The sequence below is a fragment of the Sus scrofa genome, chromosome 15, assembly GCF_000003025.6.
Source record: "Sus scrofa isolate TJ Tabasco breed Duroc chromosome 15, Sscrofa11.1, whole genome shotgun sequence".
NCBI classification, from domain to species: domain Eukaryota; kingdom Metazoa; phylum Chordata; class Mammalia; order Artiodactyla; family Suidae; genus Sus; species Sus scrofa.
Window position 1 is genome coordinate 84,156,919 of NC_010457.5, and position 10,906 is coordinate 84,167,824.

Genomic DNA, 10,906 nt, shown 5'->3' on the forward strand with positions numbered 1-10,906 from the left:
AATTTCAAATGCAAAATTGCCAGAGAGCCTGCCCCGGTCTGGGCCCGAAACGTGAGACTTGCAGTATATCGGCTCCTGAAGGCTGCGGGTGGGCTCGTCCTGTCGCTGAAGCCTGCCATTAGGTGATCGTGGAGACGTAGGGAGACCCACTTTTTTCACCCGGGGTGGGCTTCATTGTCTTCGTCGACTGCTGAGTGCTAGGATAGCGGGTCCCAGCAAGACACCTTAGGTGTAAACGAAGGCTTTTCTTTGAACCCAATTCCAATTAACTGCTGCTTCTGCACACCTGTGTTGCTTGTAATGGCGTTTGCCTGGGATGCACCACCTTTGATGGGACTCAGCTACATGAGATGTCCTATCGCTGCTAGGGGTTTTGCTTGCAGAAATAACCCCTTGTACTTTCTCGTTCTGCTGGATTGCCTGGCACAATACTGATCACACGAAGAGACATTTTTGGAAACTTTTGTTAACTCTCGAACCCTGGATACTTGAAAGCAAAGAAAAAAAATCCGGATCTAATCAAAGTGATTTATATTACTTGAGGCTTGAAACAAGTCTGTTTTTTCTTCCCTCCCTCTTCCCTCTATAGATGTATATCTATTACTATCCATTGTTATGTTTTAATGAATGTCTTATTGAAGGTACCATATAGCCACTACTTCAGAATATGTTAATATCCACATAGCTATGGCAATACATAATTCCAGGACTCAGATTTGTTTCTAAAATTTATTTTTAGCCGTAAAATTCCTAAAAAACAAGCCTAGGAGTTCCCGTCGTGGCGCAGTGGTTAACGAATCCGACTAGGAACCATGAGGTTGCGGGTTCGGTCCCTGCCTTTGCTCAGTGGGTTAAGGATCGGCGTTGCCGTGAGCTGTGGTATAGGTTGCAGATGCGGCTTGGATCTCGCGTTGCTGTGGCTCTGGCGTAGGCCGGTGGCTACAGCTCCGATTCAACCCCTAGCCTGGGAACCTCCATATGCCGCGGGAGCGGCCCAAAGAAATAGCAGAAAGAGAAAACAAACAAACAAACAAACAAAAAAGACAAGCCTAAACTTTATATACTTCTCTAAAGGTTGAGTAACCGAGATAATTATGAAACAAAAATAAATGCAGCAGGACCCTATGTGTCATCTCCAGCATAAGAAATCCCTAGCTCAGAGTTTATTCAGTTATATGTAATATGACTTAGTGTTTTATAAAGTTCTGCATACATTTGTTTCTGTATATTCTGCGAATTTATTTTTATATTAATCACTTGGTTTCATAAACGTACAAGGAAAAATGAATGAAATGTTCAAAGAATGAACTGTGTAGCATAAGGATTTGTAAGAGTACTTTTCTGTTGCCAAAATTATTGTAATGGACTTGTGAAGGAATTCCCTTTGGACTAGATCCATTGTTGGTGGTGTCCAGGGCTCATGTTAGTGGCTAAATTGCATTGTTCCCCATAGGGCCATATGCTTCATTAAAACCTGGCAAATCACTATCACCTGTGACCCTCATCAAGGACATTGGTGATATTTAAAAATTACTAAGTTTTCTGTGTATATTTTAGTGTTATAGACTACTATTCCAAATTAGACTTGCTTTTAGTATATCATTTTACACAGTTAATCTATAATTCATTACCTGAGCACACCAGGGGAGGCAGTGTTGTAAATTGTAGACTGGTAAGCCCCTTGGTGAAACCATGCTTTGTATTTTTAACATGAATAATTATATTTAAAATCAGCAAAACTTAGTTTTATGCCTGATTTTCTTTGAAAATATGTATTTGTTATCTGAGGATTGCAGTTTATGACATTTTGATGCTTTATTAATATGTTTGCTGCTGCTACCAAGAGCTTTGTCAAGCAAGTTGGAGATGGAGGGAGATTAGTTCCTGTTCCAAGCCTCAGTGAGGCTGACAAATACCAACCTCTAAGTCTGGTGGTAAAAAAGAAGCGATGTTTTCTGTTTCCTAGATATAAATTTACCTCAACACCTTTTACACTGAAAGATATTCTTCTAGGAGACAGAGAAATTTCAGCTGGTAAGTTTAAATGTCTATTTTGGAGTGGCATTTTTATATAATTCATAATATAGCTCTTTCAGCTATATTATCAGTAATCTAAAATACATTGTATATGCTGCCTATGTTTGTAATATTTACATTTTCATTGATAAAGGTAACTCATTTTTAATAATATTAAGATCAGCAATGTCTAAAGTTTATATAGTATCAAATCTCTTATTGGTTGAATAATATCAAATGTATTTTTAAGATTATTTATTGTATAATTTAATTTCAGTTCTTTTATAACTTGATTTAATCAAATCAGCTTAGGATATGGCATAATATTTTTCTTTTTCTATAAAATGGAGGTATTATTTAGTCTTACCTCTCACATGGTTAAATGAGATGCAAGTCATTTATATTTATTTTTTTGATGAAGTTATTATGGTTGGTAAACAAATATATTATAGGCTAGATTAGAAATTGATATTTTAACAATTTTTTCTATAAGCACTTGTTTTTCTTTCAACTAGCCAGTGAATCTTGATGCTTAAGTATTCTATAGGCTGAACAGAGAATTCAAGTTCATTTAAAGTACTCTGGGATATTTATTTCTTCTTGTTGTCAAATTAATTGAATAGCTGTTTTAAATCCTGGCTTGAATGTTGCATTTCTTGTCATTTGGGTAATCAAGTCTTAAATAATAAAGTAATGTGTTACTTTATATAATCTACATTAGCTGAATCAAGATAGTTAAAATATTAATTTATTTTTCTTAAAGGTATTTCATCTTATCAGTTGTTGAATTATGAAGATGAATCAGATGTTTCACTCTATGGAAGGAAAGGCAACCACATTGTGAATGACGTTGGGATTAACGTTACTGGATCAGATTCCATTGCAGTAAAAGCTTCATTTGGTGTTGTAACCAAACATGAAGTGGAAGTATCAACACTACTCAAGGAAATTACTACCCGGTTGGTATAATAATCTTGATATAATTCAATGTTTGCACTAAATATTTTAAATATATAGACTTCATTACAAAGAATGCTTAAAACACTGTTATATTTTACTAGTGTAATTTGTTTTATTTGTTTGAAATAATACAAATTAGTAATATATCCAAACTTTGGATAAGTTTAGATATCCAGAATCATTTGGTTTAAACAATATTTAATTGTTCTGCAAAACTGCTTTAGCTCTGCATGCATTTGCTAAACTATTAGATTAAAATAATTCAAAAATCTGCTTGCAACAAATATACTGAGAGAGTCTCCTCTAACAGACTTGTATAATAAGCATGTTTAAGAACATAGAAAGAAGAAGCAGATTATTAAATTTCTTTCGAATGTACTTTATGATGTATATTGTCTGTCTGGATTTACTATTTTTAATTAAGGTGGATCATGAATAATACATGATAAGCAAAAACTGTACTTGATTGTATGTAAGTAGAAGTTACAGATTGTTGTGAATGTGTCTTCTTTATTTTAGAAAAATTAATTTTGACCACAGTTTGATACGTCAGTCAAGGAGCAGCAGAAAGGCAGTATTATGTGTGGTCATGGAAAGCATTCGAACCACACGACAGTGCTCTCTCTCTGTACATGCTGGAATTCGTGGGGAAGCCATGCGGGTAAACCACACTCATTAGACTTCTCATGCTAGAAAGCTGCAATGGGAATTTTTTATAGTTCTTAATTTTTAATAAACCTGTGTATTCTGTCAAATATTCAGATTAAAGAGCTGTAGTTGTACATAGGATTTTGCCCAGTAATTTTTTTTTAGATTGTCGAAAAAAGATCCAAGAAAATATGGATTATAAATGTGTAAAATAATGCAAGCAAAACACTAATGCTTGTGAAATAATGTGCACAATGGAGTCCCTCATATTACTATTTAAATGCTGTTTTAAGAATGAAAATTGAGGCGTTCCCATTGTGGCTCAGTGGAAATGAACCCATCTAGTTTCCATGAAGATGCGGGTTTGATCCCTGGCCTTGTTCAGTGGGTTAATGATCTGGCATTGTCACGAGCTGTAGTGTAGGTCACAAACGTGGCTCGGATCCTCCGTTGCTGTGGCTATGGTGTAAGCCAGCAGAAGAATAAAAATTGGTTATTTTGAATTGTTTGATTTTATTTTTAAGTAATGTAGTTTATACTTGAATTTTTAAAAGTTGAGTTTATATTTTTATATTAAATTGATTTTTCTAGGAGTTCCTTGGTGGTCTAGCGGTTAAGAACTCAGCATTGTCATTACTGTGGCTTGGCTTTGATCCCTGGCCTGGGAACTTCCACATGCCTCAGGCCTGGCTAAATAAATAAATATATACATACATATATACATAAAATTTTCTAAAGTAATATTATCAACAGCCAAACATGCTTCATTAAGTGTTAAATCCTTTTAAAAAGTCTTGAAAGTTATTTGTGTTTTTTAGCTCAATTGTGATATTATTTGTCCTTGTCATCCACCTAATAATGACTTGATTTGTTTTATTAAAATCAATTGTTAGAAAGATAGGGTCCAATAATCTTTTCAAGTCTTTGCAAATGAAGGTTCTGTTTAGTGGTGACATTTAGGTAGCCACCAATTGTTAACACTGGATCATTTTGGGGGCATGAACTGAATGAAACATTCATTTAATCGTTGATTGCTCTGGAAAGCTGTGGAAAGCTCTAGGGATTTTGGAACAGTGGACTGGGTAGGCTAAAAACAATTGTAGCACTTAAAAGCAGTTGGTTTGCAGTTGAAAGAAAAAGGTTTCTATGCCAGAGAGTACTACTGTTGTGGTAGCATCAATCTTTGGCTCTGATATAAAATAAATGAGAAAGTGGGGAGAAGTATTTCCTAATATAGATCATGAGTCCCCATTGGACCATTTATTTGGATGCTGCTATAAATAGTTTAATTTAGATAGGAGAATTCTTTATTCAGATGGGTGGGTTTGTGGTTGTTGTTTTGGTAGGATTGTAGGAAATGTTTTGTTTCTCCAAAAATCTATCCTTACATGTTATGCTCCTTAATAATGTTATTTCATTTATTTAATATAGTTTCATTTTATGGACGAACAGAATCCCAAGGGAAGGGACAAAGCTATTGTTTTTCCAGCACACACAACCATAGCTTTCAGTGTTTTTGAACTCTTCATTTACCTGGATGGTGCCTTTGGTGAGTGAATGATTTGCATGAAACACTGAAAGATACATTTTTTAAGAAGGATTTGGTGAGAAACTCTGTCTCTCTGTCCCTCCATTTCTGTGTGTCTAATAATGAAAGAGTGATGCTCTCAGCACTGTCAATATTATGCTTTGGTGAAGTAACTGGGAAGGACCCTCCAATCCCTACTTAGCATTGTCCCTCCCCTGCTTCTTGGTGAAGGTTGTAGACCTCCCATTACCCCACTTATAATTATAGATAAGAGCTAGAATGCAGTCCACTGACAAGTATTTCTTTGACTTACATGGGAAAATAAAAATGACCTTCTAATAGGTCATTGTTGATGATGGCAAATTGAGTAGCTAGACAGTAACATGCCTGAAGGTGTCAGGGCACCCAAACTGGGGTACCCCAAGACAACTTTTCTTCAGTTTTTCCTTCATAGACCTAGCTCTCCAACCCCAGACTCTCCCTAAAAGCTTCAAGGTACAAATACTTTCCTAGAATTGTCACCTTACATAATACTGCAGTGCATCTCACTTTAAATTTCTACATTTCACAGATTTTAAGATTAGGCGACCAACCAACTCAAGTTAGGTATAGCCCAAAGGACTATACGCCAAAGGAGCCCCTGAGCCACAATCACTTATAAACATTTTTAGACCTGTTTTGGTTTCTGCAGTTCTGTCAGAGGAGGGAATAGGGACTCCAGAAACGAAGCAAAACATGCTAATTAAATTCAACCTAGGACACTAAAGGGTATAGCTTTTTGCAGTCCTGTTAATTATTAGGAGTATAAACTGATGTGTCTGATATGACCATCAAAATTTAAAATTACACATATTGTAGCTTTATTTGTACTTTAAGGAATTTATCTGAAAGATATGCTTATATATATATGAAATGATATGGGTATAAGGATATTCAGTTTGTAATAGCAAAAGATTGGATATATCCATAAGATGTATTATCAGCAATTAGTTAAGTAACAGTGCATCCACGCAATAGAATACCATGAAGCCATTAAAAATTAGGTAGCATGGAGTTCCCATCATGGCACAGTGTTTAACGAATCCGACTAGGAACCTTGAGGTTGTGGGTTCGATCCCTGGCCTCGCTCAGTGGTTAAGGATCCGGTGTTGCTGTGAGCTGTGGTGTAGGTTGCAGATGCGGCTTGAATCCATTGTTGCTGTGGCTGTGGTGTAGGCTGGCAACTATAGCTCCGATTAGACCCCTAGCCTGGGAATCTCCATATGCTCGGAGTGGGGCCCTAGCAAAGACCAAAAAAAAAAAAAAAATTAGGTAGCACTAAATATTCTGACATGGAACAGTCTCTGTGATATTTTAGAGGAATGTGTATATAACTATTTGAGCCTAAAGAATTATGTAACTCACTTCTTATTGCAGTGGTTCCTATCTCAGGCATACTGGACTTTTGGATGCAGATGAACAATTGAATTGAGAAAACTTCCCTTTTTCCTGTTCTGTGACAGTTACAATGTTGACTTAAGTCCTAAGAAAAAACTTCAGGTTGTGAAATCAAGATGTCTGCTCATTTTCCAAATCTCATGCTTTGAAAAGCATTTATAAATCCCAGTCTCAAACTTTACACTCTAGTATTGCTGTTAAGATATACAGCATTTCCTAGTTCATATAATCTTGGTTTTATACCCCCCCACATATATAGGTAATATAGCGATGCCAGATTTTTCATAAATACTCATCTACTGTAAATATTAGTTCCTCTGAGTTGTTTTTAAAAATTTAGCACAATGTATTAAAATCAAGTGTTAGGAAATTTCATGGTCTCACCTACGATAACTTTTATTTTGGAATTGAACTATTAGTAAACTGTATCTAACTCTGGACCACAGTTTAATTATACTCAGTGCTTTTTTAATTTTTAATTTTTTTAATTTTTATTTTTTCTTTTTGGCCGCCCTGCAGCATATGGGGTTCCTGGCCCAGGGATCAGATCCGAGGCATAGTTGCAACCTCTGCCACAGCTGTGGCAACACCGGATCCTTAACCATCCTTTTTTTTTTTTGTCTTTTTTTTGCTATTTCTTGGGCGCTCCCGCGGCATATGGAGGTTCCCAGGCTAGGGGTCCAATCGGAGCTGGAGCCACCGGCCTACGCCAGAGCCATAGCAACGCGGGATCCGAGCCGCGTCTGCAACCTACACCACAGCTCACGGCAACGCCGGATCGTTAACCCACTGAGCAAGCACAGGGACCGAACCCGCAACCCCATGGTTCCTAGTCGGATTCGTTAACCACTGCGCCACGACGGGAACTCCTCCTTAACCATCCTTAACCGACTAGGTAGGGCTGGGGATGGAACCTGTGTCCTAGTGCTCCAGAGACGCTGCTAATCCCATTGCACCACAGCAGAAACTCCCTCAGTGCTTTTTAAACTTTCATAAAGTAATTTTCCAATTTTTTTTAAAAAGGGGAATATATACGTATTCCTTTATGCTTATAAAATAATACGGAGTATTGCTGCAAGTATAACAACAGTAGTTACCCCTGGGGTATAAAACTGAGGCTGGGGTCAGCATAGACTAGAGACTTATTTGTCACTATATCCTCTTTCTGTACTCTTTGAATTTTGTACCATGTAAATGTTACCTTTTCCAAAAGTATGCAAAATTTAACTTAAAAGAATAAAATGAATGTCATGTACCAGAATGCAGCCACAACTAAAAGTCCCAATAAAATATGAGTTGTTCAAATTATAACATCTTCTAAAATTTTTTTTTATAGACCTTTGTGTCACTTCAGTGTCAAAAGGAGGATTGAAAGAGAAGAAACAGCAACATTTGCACTCCTCTACAGATTGCGAAATATACTATTTGAAAGAAGTAGGTCCATTGAAGATTTTTTTTTCAGATTAACATTTGAGTTTATCTCTTTAGTAATTCTATCTTTAAGGGAGAATGTAAATTTAAAAGCCAAAGTTCATGATTGATGGTTTAGATTCACATCCTGATAAGTGCAGTTTGGCTGTGCATTTTTTATTTGACTTTTAACACATTTCTGTTTTTGTCCTTTTAGATAGAAGAGTGATGGACGCCATTTCTCGGTCACAGCTTTACTTAGATGATCTTTTTTCTGACTCCTATGACAAACCTCTCAGCATGAGGGATATTTCACTCCAAGAAGGGACTCATATCCGAGTTAATTTACTTAATCACAACATTCCAAAAGGACCTTGCATACTCTGTGGCATGGGGAACTTTAAAAGGGAGACGGTTTATGGGTGCTTTCAGTGCTCTGTCGATGGGCAGAAGTATGTGAGACTTCATGCAGTTCCTTGTTTTGATGTTTGGCACAAGAGAATGAAATAAAATGGAAAATGAATGTACCGTGCTATTTCAGGTGCAACTGTGCCACACACACAAAATTATTTGGGTTCACTTTGGTAAGTTGTGGCAAATTAAAGAGGGAAGGGAATGAGAAATTAACCTGTTTGGGCATCATTTTTCTCATCTATAAAGTGGAGGCAATAATAGTTTCTATCTCATAGATTTACTGAGGTTAATAAGGTTGCTTATATTGAAAAAGGTTTAGGAGTTCCTGTTGTGGCTCGGTGGTAACAAACCCAACTAGTATCCCTGAGGATGCAGGTTCCGTCCCTGGCCTCGCTCAGTGGGTTAAGGATCCAGTTGTTGCCAAGCTGTGGTGTAGGGTGCAGACGTGGCTAGGATCTGGCATAGCTGTGGCTGTGGTGTAGGCCAGCAGCTGCAGCTCCAATTCAGCCCCTCCAGCAGCTGCAGCTCTCATTCAGCCCCTAGCCGGGGAACCTCTATATGCCACAGATGCAGCCCTGAAAAGCAAAAAGAAAAAAAAAAAAGGAAAAGGTTTAAATATAAAATGCAGAATATGGACATTCTTTCATAAAATCTGCCAGGCACTTTAGAAGTATGTTTTGGGATATAGACTATCATTTTAGATAACTTTTTACATAGAGACTTTAAATGTCAATTTTATTTTTAATTGGTTTTTAATTCAACATTTGACGATAACAAGAGTGCAGAAATGTCAACTTTATGATGCTTTAACTATTGCCCTAAGTCTGGTAAAATGAGAAAAATATGTTAATAATTTAATGTAATCCTAAATGTTTAATTGCAGTATCAAATTAAAAGCACACTGAGTGCGGTGTGGGGTTTTGTGTACACACTAAAGGGTGACTGAGAGTAGTAATGGGCTGCCATTCTGCGATGTCACATATATATGTGCTCACTAGTTTTGTAGTTATAAAAAATGACTACTGTCATTTTAAAGTTAAGTCCAGCTGGGACATGTTTATTTCTTTTCTCCTTTGAAAATGTTTAAAACATCTGACATATTTAGTTGTGAGATCTTTTTCATTTGCTCTGTAAGACATCTGAAATTTTTTATGCACAAACCTAAATTATTAATTTACTATACACCATTATTAAAATAATTGCAAAGATACTATGTTGAAATTCCAGAACTTAAAGTCTATAGTACAGCACTCACTACTAGGCATATACCTATGAAGGCAAGTAACTGTGTAAATACAAAATACCTGTATACCATATGTATGTAGAATGATTTAAGTTTTACTTTTTAACTATTTGAATATGATTAGAGTTTTAGAATAAATCTTCATAGTCATTTAACATCATTTATACTTTTTTAAGACATAAGTTTAAAAGCACTTTGTATGAAAACGATGGGGCAAAAAGGTTAGAATTAGAAACAGCTTGTATAATAGGATAATTTCTATAGATAACTTTCATGGCATTTTGTTTAGGCCAGAGTATATGATTCAAATGCGAATATGAGTATACTGATCAAAAAAGGCTCTAGTGACTTTTTTATATGGATAGAGAGAATGGGGGCAGTTTCCAAACTGAAACATGATATTGTGTTATCAACTTAGTTACTTCAGGGAGCAGGTTTTTCTGAGGGAAGTAAAGAGATGAAAGTTGATGGTTGAGTAAGTGAGGAGAAATTATAAAATTGGGTATAGGAATGAAGAAATATTGGGAGGAAAGAAAGTAAATGTTTTTACTTTATGAAGTGTCTAATTCTGTGCTATCATATATGATTATCCTCTAATCTAGTGGTTTTTGTGTTACTCTTAAATTATAGGATTTCTGGCAGTATATTTTAAAAGATTGAAAGGTGAACAATGAACAAGGGTTTGGAAAAGGAAAGTTTCAGAAAATGGAAAAAGCTTTGTTTTGAACTCACTTGTTGCGAAGAGAGCTATTTACCACCTAACCACACTTTTCTACGTATGCAATAGGCAAAATCTTACATGTTCCAATAAATATGAGTCCTTTCTTGGGCACCAATATGATCTTTTACAGCATTTCTTACTTCGTATTTTCTACAAGTTGGACCACAATGATTTGACCATGGCACAAAACTGTCATGGCACTTACTGTATAACCTAATTTGCATCCTCATTTGATATCCTCACGTATCCTCATGTGCAAAATAAATTCTGCACATTTCTCAAAGATTTGATGGCATACCAGCATATAATGCTCATTCATGATTAATAAGAACATTGTGAAATGAAGTGACATAGGATAGAGATACTTAGAGAAAGGGAGACTATGAAACACCAAGCATCAATTTGAAACTATCAAGAAAAAAAGTTAGGGGAGTACCCATTGTGGCTCAATGGGATCAGTGCTGTCTCTGAAGCTCTGGGATGCAGGTTCAATATCCAGCCCAGCACAGTGGGTTAAGGATCCAATATT

General features: G+C 36.2%; 1 protein-coding gene across 1 annotated transcript; it reads left to right on the forward strand.

Moving 5' to 3' along the window:
- DFNB59 (deafness, autosomal recessive 59) lies at positions 946-8,845 on the forward strand. The gene is given in 7 exon segments (XM_003133509.6): positions 946-2,034; positions 2,780-2,975; positions 3,496-3,637; positions 5,056-5,173; positions 7,926-7,955; positions 7,958-8,023; positions 8,217-8,845. Coding segments are annotated over 7 exon segments (1,056 nt in total). The 5' UTR covers positions 946-1,823; the 3' UTR covers positions 8,510-8,845.